The sequence below is a fragment of the Dermacentor albipictus genome, chromosome 3, assembly GCF_038994185.2.
Source record: "Dermacentor albipictus isolate Rhodes 1998 colony chromosome 3, USDA_Dalb.pri_finalv2, whole genome shotgun sequence".
NCBI lineage: Eukaryota > Metazoa > Arthropoda > Arachnida > Ixodida > Ixodidae > Dermacentor > Dermacentor albipictus.
In genome coordinates, this window is record NC_091823.1 from 69,847,063 (window position 1) to 69,863,803 (window position 16,741).

General features: G+C 48.3%; 2 protein-coding genes across 2 annotated transcripts in view; one reads left to right on the plus strand and one right to left on the minus strand.

The window, feature by feature from the left end:
- Positions 1-16,741, minus strand: part of LOC139057709 (uncharacterized) — a 531,286-nt gene that overhangs the window by 127,123 nt on the left and 387,422 nt on the right. The window lies entirely within an intron of this gene.
- The window catches only part of LOC135914320 (guanylate cyclase soluble subunit beta-1-like), a 112,513-nt gene that overhangs the window by 64,483 nt on the left and 31,289 nt on the right, over positions 1-16,741 (plus strand). The window contains exon 7 of the mRNA XM_070535576.1: positions 4,253-4,642. Within this exon, the coding sequence (XP_070391677.1) occupies positions 4,253-4,642 (390 nt within the window). The remainder of the gene's footprint in view (positions 1-4,252; positions 4,643-16,741) is intronic.

Here is a 16,741-nt window from a genome sequence, read left to right on the forward strand (position 1 = left end):
AGTATCCGTTCATGCACAGCATGGTACACTGTTAAAGGGAACAAACTTAAATGTGTGGCTCTCACTTTGCTTGCGCCCTAGCTGCAAGTTGCTGTTGCAGCGATGTTAGAGCACCGCACATGAGGTGGAGGAGAAAAATATATAAGGAAAGGTAAGGAGCTCAACCAGAGGCAAGTCTGGCTTGCTACTCTTTGGGGAATGGGCTTCAGGGATGAAAACAAAGAAAGGAGAGGGAGGAAGGAAGATACTACCAATGCGAACACGTACGGTTGTCCATCACATCACACCTACAATAGGTCACTGAAGCCAGTCGATTTCGTGAACCGTAGCAATGCCCGCGTCGATTCGTAAGCCTGCGACGCATGGTGCCATGTTCCAAGAATCTTTGACTCTGAAAAGAGACTGCTACCTAATCGCTTTAACACACTGCGAGGAACGTCGCGTTCGATGTCATAACGATCACAAAAAGGCAACACGTGTTCGATCGTATCTTTACAATTGCATGCGTCACAGATAGGTGCGCCAGACATTGCAATAAGAAATGAGCAGGCTTTCGCAAAAGCCACCACTAACCAGAGGCGGCACAGTAAAGGTGCATCACCACTCCTTGAAGAAGTGTGATGTAACATGCCGCTCCAGTGCAGGATCAAGCCGGTGGAGACGACAGTTCCAGACAATCGGGCTGTTTCCACGACGCTTGAGCCTTGGTGTAAGCCAGTAAATGAAGACCCCTCGCATAGTCAGCCATTGAAAGAGGATGTCATGTCCCTTTGTGAGGGCTTGATAGAGACATTCTCTGGTCTCAAACGCTGCACAGGTGTGTCGGAAGGAGTCGGAGCTACCAAACACGAGTTCTCTGCTGCAAATATAGGCGATCGTGCTCTTGCGAGAGAGGGCGAGTGATCCCTTTAACAGGGGGCAGCTCTATACGGCCCCAGGAGAAGTGCCTTACGAAGGTCACTGAACATCTCTTATTGGACCGACTGTGGTTTCATCGATAGCAAATTTTCGTGTCGCTTTTCGTTGTTAAAATCGATTGTGATGCCTCAAGGCCACAATATCGGGGAAAACTTTAAAAGCAGTTGACGGGTGAATTCTAATTCAGAAACAAAACAAAATGCTTCTTCGAGCAAAGCCGATGCTACGGAATGTTGAGGCGTAATAAAATGAATAGGTCCTGAGCATCACAACGATCACGTTCGTATTTCTCCGCTGGGATTTGTTTAGCAATTTATCTCCACATCAGTGGAAGAACGCAGATTACGTGTCGGAAGCGCTGCACACACACAACGCGAAACTTTGATGTCGAGATTTTTTTGCTAAGGAGAAGTGTTCGTCTGAGAGCTGCAAACAGTATCTGATATCTACAGCGTCCTGGGGAATATAAAATGCTCAGGACAACGTAGCACAAAAAGCAGCGCGCTAAACTTAATACCCAAAAATAATTTGTTTATTTTTATTCATAAGTGAATGGAAAGCCACTATTAAAATAACATATCACTAAACTGCTGCCGCCTTAATCTACTTTCGACAAAGGCATCATTTATTTATATCCGAGGGGGGAAAAAGGACTTTGAGCCCAGCGTATACTCCTCCTGTTGTTACTAGCCTCGCTCTTCAAGCACAACTTAATAAAAACAAAATTAGCACCAAAATACATGGTAAACAGTACACAGATCCGGTTGAAGCACGGCCCATGTTGTTTTACATTTGAGCACATCAAAAAGGAAAAAAAAGAACTTACTGCTATAATTGAATACTGAAAAAAAAAACAACGGTACACATTTCTTTTCCCCTCTCCGCAGCCTTGGGTGCAGAAAAAAGTTGCCTCAGGGAGTTTCCCGGTATTGCAGTCGCACTGCTGCGGCGGTTGTTTCACAGCTTTCGTCCCTTCCACCGCCTCGACTTCTTCGTTCGGCGCGCCATCGCACACGCTTCCGTCACGGCGTGTTAGCGCTCGGCTATTATGCCCTTCGGTTCCGCCCTGCCAGCCCTGTGTCTCATTCCTCGGACCGTTCTCGTCCGCCCCTATCACTAGCACTACCGCTCCTCCTCCGCTCCGTGCTTATGCGGTGCGGTCGCCTTTCCCGCCGCCTTGTCTGCACTCTTTGTTATTTTAGCAGCAATAGCGGCCGTCCTCGATCCTTCGGCCGACGCCAATGGGCTATCTCTTCGTTCTCGTTTCCGTGTCACCTCCCTTGTTCATAGCGCAAGATAGCGTTGCCTGGCGTTCTCTTTTTCATTCTTTTTTTTTCCATTGTGGCTAGCTTCTTGTTCTCTTCTTGCCTGTCTCCGCCCCGAATGGCATTTCGAAAGCCAAAGAACAGTGAGACAGGAAACAAAAGCGTAAGCGTGTCCGAAGATCGTTGCGCCTTCCCCCTTTCCCCGCTCCCTCCGCCATGAACCCAAGCCTTTTTCTCTCACTCTCTTGCGTTGCCTTCTTCAGGCCATACTGCTTCTTCTTCCATCGCTTTTTGCTTTTCCTGTTCTTTACCTGCTGCTTTCTCGGTCGTTGTCTCGCCGCTGTGCCTTCCAAGCACTCAATGGCCACGGAGGCACAAACGTTGTCCGAAGCCTTCGGCGTCGCGCAGTTACCGTCGCGACGGCAGATACACGTCTGCACGGAAGCGATCTCTTCCCGTGCGTTGCGAACGAATCGGCTTGCGTGCGCACATATTGACGTTTTTCTTTTTTATTTTTTCACCCGGTGTTTCGAGCTTCCTCCCAGTGATCGATTTTTGACCCTCTGGTTTACTTTTATATGGTGGAGTCTAGCGAAAAGTAGTGTAGAGGCAGAAGGGCGAACTTTCCTTGGGAATAAAATGGCCTCGGGCGTTGAAAGGCGCCAGCGAATCTTTGCCATTTTGACCGCACCAAGAAAAGGCGTTTGTCTTAAACGCTTATGGAGGAAACTATGGTGTGAGAGAGTGCGCTCGTACTACTGGACAGCATAACCGAGCATGGTGATTAAATGTAGTTTGATATCTAGAACGTCCGTAGATGCTTTAGAGTTAGTATTTCTTTCTTGCAAGAGAACTGCGGCATGCGAGAATTTTCAACGTGTTTTGCGCTACGAAGGGAAGTGGACCTCTTCATTCGACTGTTATTTGTCATGCTGGCTCGTCGTTATGTTTGCCGTTATCAGCCTATTTACACCGACTGCAGCGAGGACATTTCAACGTAACTTCGTTTTTGTCAAACAAACATACATACTTACAAGGCACCGTATGCCTTACTTGCTTTCTTGGCGCTATGCCTGTGCTTTAGCAGGAGGCCGGCACTGCTCTTGCATTTTGATATGTTCTTGGAAACGTAGATGAAAACAGCTTTAACTACTTTCCGTTCTTTCGTCTCTGGTGTCAGTGAAGCCACCACACACGACTAAATGAGCAGCATCCCAATCCGGTTTGAAACTATGGCACTTCCTTCTGTATGTACGCATCTTGTAATCGTTACCTTATTACTCACATGAATAACCTGATTCTAAACTGAGCGTAAGAAAAACACACGTAACGTACACAGCAACCTCATTGCCTTTTGTAAAGCTACCCTCCGAATCAGCTTGCCTTCCCGAGATGTTCAGACCATTCCAGCGTCCTCAGTTTCAGACAGCTTCTTCATAAAGTATTTTAACCAAAGGCAGGTGCTCGAGAATGCCGAGTACCGTAATTTATTCATGTATTTATTTAATTAATATTATTTTTATGTGAGCTAATACACTCTTACTCAGGTTATACGATTTGAAAGAGGGCTCAAACTTATACGCCACGGAATGATTGCATGACTACCGCACCTGGAAGACGACAGCGCTAGATACACATACAGGATTAATAGAAAAGGTGCTCGGATATAACGCGTTGAACAGCAGGGGGTTTATTGCGCGTCCGAGAGAAGGGAAATACGCACACACACAAAACAAATTCAGTCACCGTTTAAAAATATGCGCACCGTGTACTCTGCTCCAGTGTCGCGACCATTTTATTGCTAGCTGTCGTTGACTCTTGATGGCGTAAACATAGGTGTCGACGGATTCTGCGAGCAAGGCACGGCAAGGTAAGTAGAAACACGAGGAAACTAACAAATAGTTTCGACGGAGTGCTACCCATGCGTGGGAAGACAAAAGCTTTCCAATGCGGACGTACTAATGTATCTCGTCATTCCTTCCGCTATTTTGTTTTTATTAGCGAAATAAAGTAATTTCACTTCTACGTTCCTTTTCTCTCTCACACGTTTTCAACCTTCCCCATCTCAGGTGTTCGTTGTGCAGACCAAAGAAGGCGTGCTTAGGCCTCGTGGGTCCAACAACTCGGAGGTGGACGGCGGCGACAGCTCGACCAGCCCTCCAGTTCTACGACTCAAGGGCCAGATGGTGTCGGTCGAAGAGACGCACAGCATCTTGTTTCTGTGTTCGCCGCGCGTCAAGGACATCGACGACATGCGGCGCATCGGGCTGTTCTTCAGCGACCTGGCCATACACGACCCGGCCAGGGAGCTGTTCCTGCGCTCGCACCACCACCGCGGGGAGCGGGAGCTCATCGAGAAGCTGGACGAGGCCACCAACAGACTGCGCATGCTCCAGTCCAAGCTGGACGAAGACAAGAAGCGAACGGAGGAGCTGCTCCACTCCATACTGCCTTCGAAGGTGAGCAGTTATTTTATTTATTTATTTTTTCTTTTTGCTTGGCGAAGTTGTGCGATGGGCACTTAGTCGATAAAGATTCCATGACAGGGTTAAGAGATGCTGGTTTTGTTAAAAAGTCATGAAAAAAAGTCACAGGCCTGCGCGGTACTCGCAGCACAGTCACAGCTTAAGCTGTAGGAGTGGCTCCATGGGAGCTCGATTTTCGGCACCACGCACTAGAAGTTCTTCGCGGCGAAGTCTCTTCGCGTAGTTTTCGTGAGAATGATCTGAACTGTCCGCCCGCCATCGACGGCAAGCTGCGGCTTAATTGTCCTGCTTTATGCACAGTGGTGTGCTGAGCCCGATTTTGCCTGGTCACAGCTGTTTGCGTAGCCCTACGATTCGCTTCTTCAGCAGCGGTTCGTACCTTGCGATGAGGTGTCATAACGTGCAACGAAGAGTAAACACAGGTATCCAGTCTACGGGGCGCACATGTCACATCCCTTGACCTGTGACACAGCACGTTGCTGTTGATGATGATAATGATGGTTTATTGGCATCCCCTTCAACACAGGGTGGTGAGAAACAGTCACATAGTCTACTGAGTTAACCAGGCCCAGCTACATGCAGCATTCAACCGCTATATGCGACTGATACATGTCGGGACACCTGGTGGAACACAACGGAACTGCAATGCAAAGTTTGTATGTACCAACGCTACGCGGCGCGCATGTCACATCGCATGTGAAATGGCACGATACGATGCTAATGTTGATGATGATTTGATGGCATTCGCTTTGAAACGGGGTGGTGAAAAAGTCATTTCGCCGGCTTGGATTAGTCAGAGATGCCTTTGATGTTTTTATTACATCAATATTTATACATCTTCATATTCCTCTTTCTTTTCCTCAAGACTTGCTGTCTACCTTGTACCGCTATCTACGGAACTCTTACATGAAGTGCCTCCTGGTGTAATAATACGCAACTTCAACTCAAAGTGCGGACGTATAGACGCTACGGGGCGCGCAGCTCACATCGCAAGTGGCAGATACGATGATAACGATGAGGATGATTTATTGGCATCCCCTTTGAAAAGCGGCGGTAACATAATCACCTAGCCAGCTTGATTTAATCAGGTACGCAATATATTTTCTAGCATTCTTGTATACATTTCCTTAAAGGGATACAGAATAAAAAAAAAACAATTTCGGCCGGAAATACTGGCTCCAATGATAGCTATCGCGCGGAGAGTGACCAAAACGACACTTTTTATGAGCAGAAATGAGCGAAAATAAATTATCCTAATGAATATTTCTCAAATTGCCGTACCTAGCGGCTACCTTTGAAGGCTCCGACGAAACCGGATATCGCGTCACACCTGCCTCACTGCTTCCCGCCCATTGCGAGCGATCGCCCGCACTGAGCGCGCGAAAGGGCGAGCTTGACGTTTTCTACGACGCGTTTGCTTTGCTATTCGACCGTTCAATTCGTACCGCTTCCTCGTGTGAACTGTTCAAGTATCTCGTCTTTCATCTCGTGGTTTTGGGGTTTGATGTGAGGAGCAGCCGTGTCATCGCAGCAGAGTGCCGACGGTCTGCTGTGTGCAAGGGTGCCGAAATAAATGCTTCTCGCGTCGACCACTGGCTTGCTCACGCTGGAGTTTTGTGCAGACGTACCGTATGGCAATAATTTGTTGTTTATAACATGTTCTGAGCCAGACCGATTCTGCCCGAATGAATCGAAATTTGCTTTCTCTGCAGCGATGACGAACGAGACAAACAAACAAACAAACAAACAAACAAACAAACAAACAAACAAACAAACAAACAAACAAACAAACAAACAAACAAACAAACAAACAAACAAACAAACAAACAAAGATATCGCCTGCATAATACTGGTGGCGACATCTCGCTCCCGCTAAGGGAAGGAGCACGTGCGGTAAGGAAACAACGGGGGAGCGGGCGCGTTAACTAGCGCAGAAGGAATGTGCTGAGCTAAGCTACATGTTACTTGCTCGCCACTTGTGTTCCTTGTAGCTGCCAGTTCTGCAGGCTCTCCATAAAAACTTTGTTCCTCTGTATTTTACGCGATGGCAGTGGTACCATAACATACAAGCCAGCGGACGGAAGAAGCCGCTTAAGCAGAACGCAGAGTAATTTCCCTACGTGCCTGGCATTGCATAGCCAGAGGCATAAGCGTCCTCGCTCTGCTGAAACCAAACATATGGCAAAGCGTTTTCGTGACTGGATCACGCTGGGCGCATTGCCGCGGATGCAACACTGCCAATGAGGGACGGAATGGCATCATTATAGTCTTCCTAATAGACCACTGCCACGTAAAAAGGTCTACAACGCTTTGACGGACTTTCGATGCGACGACAGTTCATGTTGGCATTCCAAGACTGACTGTTCTGAAAGTGGCCTGTCGTCAAGGTGTGCCAACGCGGTCGATAGTGACAGCCGGTGCGCGCTGTATCGAGGACAGTGGCAAAGTACATGTTCTATAGTCTCCTGGCCACCGCCGTGTCTGCAAGCCGCGCTCTCGTCCATACCTACTCGGAAGGCGAAAGATCTTGTGTAAGTGACACCAAACCACAGTCGGCAAAGTACTGCTGTCTCGAGTCAAGAGGGTCCAGAAGGGGGACGAAGTCGAAGGGATGGGTCCAATCGGTGTAGACGTGTGTGCTTCAATATTGGTGTGTTCCATAAAGTTCTGATGGCTTCATTTGCAAACACACGAATTTTATTGCAGCGTATGTTCTTCAGGATGGAATGGAATATTTTAAACCCTCATCATGTGCAGGTCGTTCTGCTGCATCGGCATGTTCATTGCCCATTATGCCAGTGGCTTGGAATCCACTGTAACGTTGACAATTTTATTTTTGTCACCATCTACTTTCCGTCGTTGCTTCCCCTTTCGCTTCCCCTAGTGAAGGGTAGCGAACCGGAGCTTTTAACTCTGGTTAACCTCCCTGCCTTTCTCTCGTTTGCATCTCTCTCTCTCTCTCTCTCTCTCTCTCTCTCTCTCTCTCTTTCTCTCTGCCAATGAGGTGTGCGCCTTCGGTCTCGCTCTGTCATTCGTGACAGGTGCAAGCTTGCGACCTGAGCCGCAGGAACCGCATTTGTATCTGGTTTCACGCACGATACCGCCCCTGATCTCTCAAGGTCTACGCGCGTCCATGCGATGCACCGCGTAGACATTTACCACGTTGCTGGTCCAGGCTGCCTCGGCACCGCGGAGGGCGACTGCTGCGGCGGGTCGTCGTCATTGTCGCTAGATGACGCGGACCGATCGTACGCAAATGCCGTTATCGTGTGTGGTCGTTCAGTAGGTTGTTCATCGAAGTCATAATCGCCGCTCGTGCCATCACTCTCACGAGAACTTAGCATTGTGCACGGCGCAACGCGGGGAAAACAAAACAGGTCGCAGCTGGTCAGTTCGCCCCATCGCTGCTTGAAGACAGATGTGACGCCAGATCCGCCGGCTTGCTCTCGGGAGTTCGCTGCGTGTGACCCGGCGGCCGCTCACACAGCGTCGAAAATACAGTGATCCGCTCAAAAATAACCCGAATACTGACTATATGCAATAGCACTCGTGTCTTAGGAATGCATTTGTGGTGCTTTCTCAATATTCCTGCATCTTTATTGTGTATCCCTTTAAATTTCTTTTTCTTCCCTAAATTATCTTAACTACCTTGTACCGCTACCTGTGTATCAGCTACATGGCACTCCACCAGCTGTAATATTACGCAACTGCAAAGCAGAATGTGCACACATCGACGCTATACGCGGCGCGCATGTGACATCGCTTGTCTCCTCGCGCGCTAGGGGACACCTTTATGGGGCATTGTTGTGCGGCATGCTAGCAAGCGCTGGTGGGGCTCAGTGGTATTATTATTATTATTATTATTTGTTTTGAACACATATACACATATACACAGGTATTAGGAAAGGGAAAGCGAGGGGCAGGCTGGCAACTGCCACCGGAAGGGGCACAACGCCTGCCTACTCTTCTGAAGGGAGGTGACAGCAACACAGAAAAAGAGGATAGGAAGGAGGGGAGGAAAACGGACAGAGGAAAGGAGAGCAACAGGACACTGCAACAGGACAAATCTAAAGACTGAAGTAGAACTCAGCATCCGGAATTAAAGTGACGCCGCGTCGAGCAGCCTCCACAATTATCAACCACATCCATGGCTAGTTCGCTATGCGGCTAATTGTGTTCTCCACGATGAGACGCCAAGTAAAGCTGCACGTAATCACCGTTTCACCGTTAGTCGGTTCACAATATACACTATAAGGTGTTTGAACCCGCCACCTCCCATCTTCGAAGGAAGAAGTCTTAGAACACAGTACAGATCACACACAGTAGGGCCGGTCACTGAAGGTCACGCTACTACAGAATGTTCAATGTTCAATGTTCATGCTACAAACGTAAACCTAAGTGAGTTACTTCTATAAAGGTTAGTAGGGCGCGATGGGCCTGATCACGTTTATATGCACAGCCACTGGGGTATAAACATTCCTCGAGTGTCGCACACCGCAGGCCAAGGAGATGATAGTTTCTCACTAGCGACATGCGCTGCGCACTGAAAGCGGGACACTCAAGTATGAGGTGCTGAAGTGTCTCGTAGCAGCCACAAGACGTACACAATGGACTTTCCGCACGACCTTGTCTGTATAAACGTTCGTGCACGTTCACGCAACCAACCCTCAGCTTGAGCAGTTGTGCTCTAGCGCGACGAGGCAAGCCTCGACCACGAACACGGGGCGGGAACGTTCCATTTGCGACGCGCTGATCTGGATGCTGCTTGAGTAGGTGGCGACGAATCAGCAGACGAGCGTCATCAAGCTTGCGCAAAATTTCTGGGCAGTCACAGTTGTTATGAACGCAACTTGAAGCGAGCCGATCAGCCTCTTCATTTCCGGTGATTCCTACGTGTGAAGGTATCCATTGAGCAACGAGAGATACCCCACGTGATGTAATTTTGCTCGCAGAGTCATTAATACTGCGCACAAGTGGACAATCAAGCTCACTGCGTCGTAACCTGCTAAGGGCAGCACGAGAGTCCATAAAGATGACGACCTTCGATGTAATTAACTCCTCTAGCACGTATTTCAATGCAACATTAATCGCTGCTAGTTCCGCAGTTGTTGACGAAGTTGGATTAGGTATCTGAAAGATACGTCGTACTTGAGTTGAAGGGCAGTAAAAAGCTGCAGAGGCGCCTTGACCGTCGTTGTGCACAGATGCATCTGTGAAAACTTGAAGATGATCTGGAAACTTTTCGAACAAGTGTGATTGAGCCAATTGGAATATTGCCGAAACAGCCATATCAGACTTCTTGTGCATGCCAGGGATTGTGAGGAAAATGGGGAATACATGTGTCGTGATACCTTTTGGAGGCGGAGACGTATCTGAAGCAGCATGATCAGAAATGGTAGTGATATCCATAAATAATGCCGCCATTTTTCCCATGCGAGATAATGGGCTGTGAATCAGACGATCAAAAAGCGCTTGACCATTCGATGTGCGGTGCAGACGCTCAATATGATATAGAGCTCTCTGATCTGCTTGCAGCCTCAGGGGTAACTGATGCGCTTCAGTAAGTAATGCAATAGACTGCGCCTCACGAGGTAAGCCAAGCATTAGTCGAAGGGCAACGCGATGATCTCACTCCAGTTGGGCCATCAAACTAGGTGGTATGTTCAAAAGTGGTAATGCGTACAGTATGCCTGAGAGTACAGATGACTGGTACACCTGAAGAGCCGTTGTTTGGTCGCAACCAGCACCTCGAGCAGTCAAGGCGGCCACATACTTAAGAAGGGAGTGCGATTTGCGTCGTACAGATTTAACGGCAGGACGCCAAGAGATGCGATCTTCCACAATTAAGCCCAAATAACGGTGTTGTCGCACCCAGTTTATAGGCGTTTCGTCAAGATACAGTCGGCTCATTGTTCGACGAGCGCGTTGTTTAGGGTGATATGCTATCGCAGCCGACTTAGCAGGTGATATGAGCAGGCCAACGTCACCCAAGTACTCCGAAGTAGCGTTGAGAGCTCTTTGCAAGCTTGCACGAAGCCGCGGACCAAGGTGCGAAGGGCCGCTGATCCACAGAGCAATGTCATCTGCGTAGACAGCTATGCTCACAGGGAAGTCAGTGTCTCGAGGCAAACGACTTGGAAGCGCGGCGAGTGCCGCGTTAAACAAAAGCGGCGATAATACGCTGCCCTGTGGAACACCGCACTTCACATTTCGGTGTTCACTGGTTACTCCTCCGACACGCACTTTCATGCGGCGCTCCGATAGAAAATTACGCACAAACTGGAGTAGACGACCCGAAATTCCCGCGGTTGCAAGTGCGAAAATAATCGCCTTATGCGGAACTGAATCGAAAGCTTGCTGTATGTCTAGGAAGAGCATGTAGGCGGAATGCTTGTTTTCTTTAGCAAATTCGAGTGCTGAGGCAAGGTCTGATATGCTGTCCAGAGCCGAACGGCGGCGACGAAAGCCACTCATGACATCAGGGAAAAAATTCAGCTCCTCTAGCCTGACATCTAAGCGAAACAAGACCATTCGCTCCATTAACTTGACGATGTTTGAAGTTAGGGATATTGGTCGGTAGGACTTGAGGTGTCTTGCCGGACGCACGGGCTTTAAAATTGGTTTTACAACGGACGATTTCCACTCAGCAGGGATTACACCGGTTTTCCATACTTCATTGTACTCGTCCAATATACGGTCATGGAAACTCTTATCAACGTTCCGCGATGCTTGGTACGTCACACCATCTGCGCCTGGAGCAGTGCGGCGTTTGGAGAGGCTCAGCGCGTGTCGCAGCTCCTCAAGAGTGAAATCTGCCTCGTCCATCTGGCAAGCTGGACTGTAGGAAGCGGTTACGGTGCTGTGAGTTGTCAAAGAAGGAATATCGCTAACTGTGGTGTCTCTGGATGCAGGAGAGAAGAAAATGTCTGCAAATGCCTCTGCTATTACCTTTGGTGACTGGCCAGTCGCTATGCTCAATGTAGCCGTTGGATTCTTGCAGATTTCAGGAGTGCGGAGAGCCTTCAGTATGCGCCATACATTTCCAAAACCACTTCCAGTATGCAACGAACTACACAAAGCTTCCCAGCTCTTGCGACGAAGCTGTTTTGTATGCCGCCGTATGGCTGCATCAAGGCGATTGTATATAGTCCAGTCGGTGCGTCGTTTAGAGTGCGTCGTTTAGAGTCGGTGCGTCGTTTAGAGCTCAGTGGTAAAGTAGCTGACTCTCACGCAGCGGGCCCGGGTTCAGACCCGGAGGGAACTGGGTATTATTTTTCTTTAATTCTCCGCGACAGCTCCTACGGGCACCGGCGGCGGCGGACACCGTCGCCAACCTAAATTGCTATTGAAATTAGCCCATAACAGCCTACGCTGCAAAATGATCCTGTTGTTGGAACATGTTTTCTGACTACCACAAAACGTTGGCAGACAATGCGTTCTGAGGACTATTTGCCTTCTGCTTGGTTCCTTGAAATTTGTACGTGGTGACGTTAAACACTTCGCAACGCACAATAACCTGCAGCTTCTACTCGTACTTATTTCCTCACTTTCAGCCAATCTTGTCGCACCGTTCTCGGGAACTTCGTTGTTTTATTCTTGGGAAGGGACTTCGATATTTTACACGAATTTTTACAGCATACTTATTATTTTCGCATCTTGTTTTCTGACCTGCTTTTCACACAACTGCCGTATTTTTCTCACGAGTTTGTTATTTCACATAAGCTCGTTTGCCGTGCCATTGTAGAGAACCGCCATTCTATGAAGCCCGGCCTTACCTCTATGTTCGCGTTACGAAGACATCCGCATTGAGCTAATTTTATCTCCGAAGTGAAGGTTGAATCATTAAAGCTTCAGATGTTCAAGAACGCCATTTTAAATGCTAGCTTGGCCCGACAACGCCTGAACTCCATTTTTGCCTCACAGTTGAGGCCGAAGAGGCAGCCGTGGCTCTAGCGGCAGCGGAGGGCTACCGATGCAACAGGTCCTTAACCATACTCACAGATTCACAAGCAGCATGCCGCAACTACCTAAACGGCAGAATCAGCCACAGCGCGCTCCGCATCCTCCGCTCAAGTGGCAAAACCGTCAACAACCAGGCCAAACACACGATAGTTTGGGTGCCGGGACATACCGACATTACGGGAAATCAGGAGGCCGATAGGATAGCTCGAGGGCACGCAACAAACCGAGCATCCAACATTCCCGACCCCACTGAGGAACCCGAGCCGGTAGCCCAAAGCTATTCAGAGATACTCAATTACTACAGAGGCATCAGACGAAAATACCCACCCCCTCACAAACAACTAAACAGAGAAGACGCCGTAGCATGGCGACAGCTACAAACGGGAACATTCCCGTGCCTAAACATGCTCAGCAAGATCTACCCCACGCAGTACGAGAGCAAGTGCCCATGGTGTGGAGACAAACCAACCCTATATCATACCACATGGGCTTGCCAGAAAACAGAAGGGCTAGCCATAATAAAAAACCCGAGTGCGGAACAGTGGGAGAGGATGCTATCCAGCGACACCCTGAAAGTCCAACAAGGACTAGTAAGGCGTGCACGCAGGGCAGCTACCCTCAGCGGAGCCCTGGACTAGGGGAACCGACCCTGGAGAGAAGATGGAAGACTCCATCTGATGCCGCAAAAATCACTGCAAAATAGAGAAAATAAACGTTTTTCATCATCATCGAGACCGCTTTGCTGAATCACAATGACATTCTGCAAAGCGGTATCTCTTCCCTCGCTTTGGTAAATCTGAACGCTGTTTTTGCAGCAGAAAAAAAACACAAATGGCGAAAGAAAAAGCAGAGTAACGTGTAGTGCGCCTCGTTCAATTATTTGCGTCCTCAATCTCGGCATTTCCAGATTTCAATTTTGCGTTCCGACGACTCTCTGTGACACTCCTGCCTCGTACATTTTTTTTTTTTGCCAAATCGAAAGCTAGCGGAAACGAGGCCGACGCGCACAAGCGGGGAGAAAAAAAAAGAAACACACACAAACACACAGTCATTAAAAGAGAAGCTCCAAGTAACCTGATCCCCGAACGTGATACGCTCTCTGGCGCCTCACCGCTTCTGTTTCCATGGTAGAAAAGAAGTTGCGAGTGCCGCGTTTAAAGCGAATTGAGCATGCACGCTCGCACGACCATGTCTTTTCAGCTCCCTTTTATTTTGCTAGTTTCGTTCCAGTTTTTATGCAACGACAGTCTGAGAAGAAGGAGAAATAAATGAACAGGGAGATGGGTGTCTCAATTTTTAATGACGGCTGCGGATTCGGTGCGAAATTTCGTATGCGTTTGGAGAAGGTGGGGGTGCACTCCGAATGTTCTTTCCACCAAGGAGCGGATGAATCAAGCGGGAAAACGCAAAGCGGCTTTCTGCACTCCGGCCTTCGGCTGCAGCCCCTATTTCTCAGGCGTCGCAAAACTGACGGTGCTGTTCCGACTAATGTTGTGAAGACCTTCTTCTGTATATAGTATATGCTTTCGCTACACTCGCTGTCTATTTACATTCCTTTCCGTGATGATATTAGGTGATGTGCTTTATTTACGCAGATGCCGATTGTGCGCTCAACAATGCCGCCGACACTTGGTGCACGTGATGAACGTTTTCATAAGCTAACTCCTATATGTGTGCTGAAAACGGAGGCGAGAACGAGTGGTCATACCTGTGATAGCTGACACTTCAGTGAAAAGTATATGAAATGTTTCCGCAGTAAGGCTTCAGTTAATTTTAGCGTGTGCCGACGAGGGTGGAATGAACGAACGCTCGCGTACCGTGGCTTGGGTGCGCGTTCAAGGCACCCCAAGGGGTAAAAATTAATCCGAAGCTATCCAGTACGCCGTGTATCATAATCATATTGTGATTTTGGTACGTAAAACGTTAAATATATATATATTTTTTCGACAGCGTATCAGAACTACAAGCAAATCTACAGAGACAGGTCGGCGTACGTAGATGTTTACAGCTGCGCGGGTGCATTGTGCGTGCCTTCTCTTGGGTTGCATGATCTGCATTTCTGAATCCCTTAGGTTCGCCTACAGCTCCTGAAAGAGCTGCAGTCACTGCTGCTCTGCTAAAACTTACGTCCTATTTTTCGCAAGATGTCGTGGTCCTCACAAACACCAAGTCAGCGCTACAGCGACTATGTCATACAGCATGCGTTTTGTGACATACTTGCAAAGCAATCTCTGGCCCCTAATAAAAACCTCAGAAAGAAGGGCATCAATGTAAAATTGCAGTGGGTTCCATATCAGGTTGCAATTTGAGGTAACGAGAAAGCTGATGGCCTCGCGCCGAGTGCTGAATTATGTGCGGAAGGTCAGAGCTCGGAATAACCTACACGGTACGAAGGACGCTATCCGTAAAAAAATTCGGACGTTCCACAAATTTATACACTTAACTCGTGTTGTCAGATAACTTACTCGCTAAGAATCTGCGCGCCTGTATCTAGTTATAACCGCCTCCACCTACACACATGCAAGGCCATTTAAGGCTGAAAGATCTGCTTCCCCACTACGCGAACTAATGTGGTGAAAATTGATGATGGGGAACACTACGTCTGGTTGTGTCCACCATTTTAAGAGGAGGCAAAACCTTTCCTTCATGGTCAACAAAACAAGAAAAAAAGAAATGGAAAGAAGGTTTTTATAAACATTGGATTTGAACGCTTTGTGTTTCTTGAAGTAACCGCAGTATTAAGGAAATGAGTTCTACGCATGTTGATCGCCTTACTCCGAGACCTCGATTTGATTAACGTTTGGAGAAACACCCATGGCTGATAGTGCAAGGAATAGTGTAAGGAGAATAGAGTAAGGAATTCTCGGGCAGAGCAAGCGATAGCCAAGCGCTCCAGGCTAGCCCCGCCCTGTTGCTACGCCACCAGACAAATACACGAGCCTTTCTTTTTTTTTTCGTTTCGTCCAGTAAAAATGTGGCTGCCGCGACTGGGCATCGTAGCCTTGACCTCGTTATTTAACAGCAGGACGCCGTAGCCACGTAACCACTCTGGCGGGCTTTCTTCATAATTAATATACACCTCCCAGAAATGGGTTTTTCCGAAAATTTTCCCCTAACGCGCACAGATGATAGTGAAGAAAGGAAAGAGACTGAAGATAGCGACAGGAACGCAGGTGGATGGTTGGCCGTATATCCGTGAGTTGGCGTCGAATGCATAATGCATTAACAAAAGCGAGTGGCGAAGCCATCGCTTTTGTTGTGGCGAAGCCAGCCAGTGGCGAAGCTATCGCTGAGCCTGCCTGACGACGATGGCCGACCGGGCACGGAATATCGCGCTCGACACGGCGACGCGTCCGGCGCCTGCGGGAACCGAATTGGAAAAAATTTACTGCCGATGTCCGCGCGACGTTCCAATTATTCGCGGACTCTATGAATCGCGGAGTGGCGGGCACCCAGTCTCCTCATAATTTTTTGAATGATTTAAAGAGCTCCGAGTAGGATTCGCGTAGTTCTCTGAGGCTCTTTTTCTTGTCCCTCATTTCGCGGGTGCTTTTTAAATGTGGGCGCTTTTCAGGAAGATGACGGCAGAGTGAGAACACTCAGATTTGCTCTTTCCAGGCGATCGCGAAGAAAAAAGGAACGAGATAGAATTACAGAAAAAGAAAGCGTGCTTTCAGCGCTTCTTTGCTGAAGGAATGAAATACTATTTTTAAATAATTAGGGTTGTGCCCCGGCGATTCATATCACTCGCTGCTTGTCCCTCGAAGGCGATGAGCCCGTGAGCCTAAAATTTAATAAATGGCCAAGGCGTCCTATAGACAGTAAAGAGAAGTTTTCTTGCAATGAGAATTGGAAAAGAAAGCCCTTTGCTATTTTTCTACATTATGTTCTTTCCCGGGAGAGGTGTCTTTGTCAGTTTATGAGAACTGTTTATATATAATGCAGGGACCACACGCACGCACGCACGCACACACACACATAAACACACATACACACACACACACACGTACATGCACACACACACGCACACGCACACACACACACACGCACACACACACACACACACGCACGCACACGCGCACGCACACACGCACGCACACACACGCACAC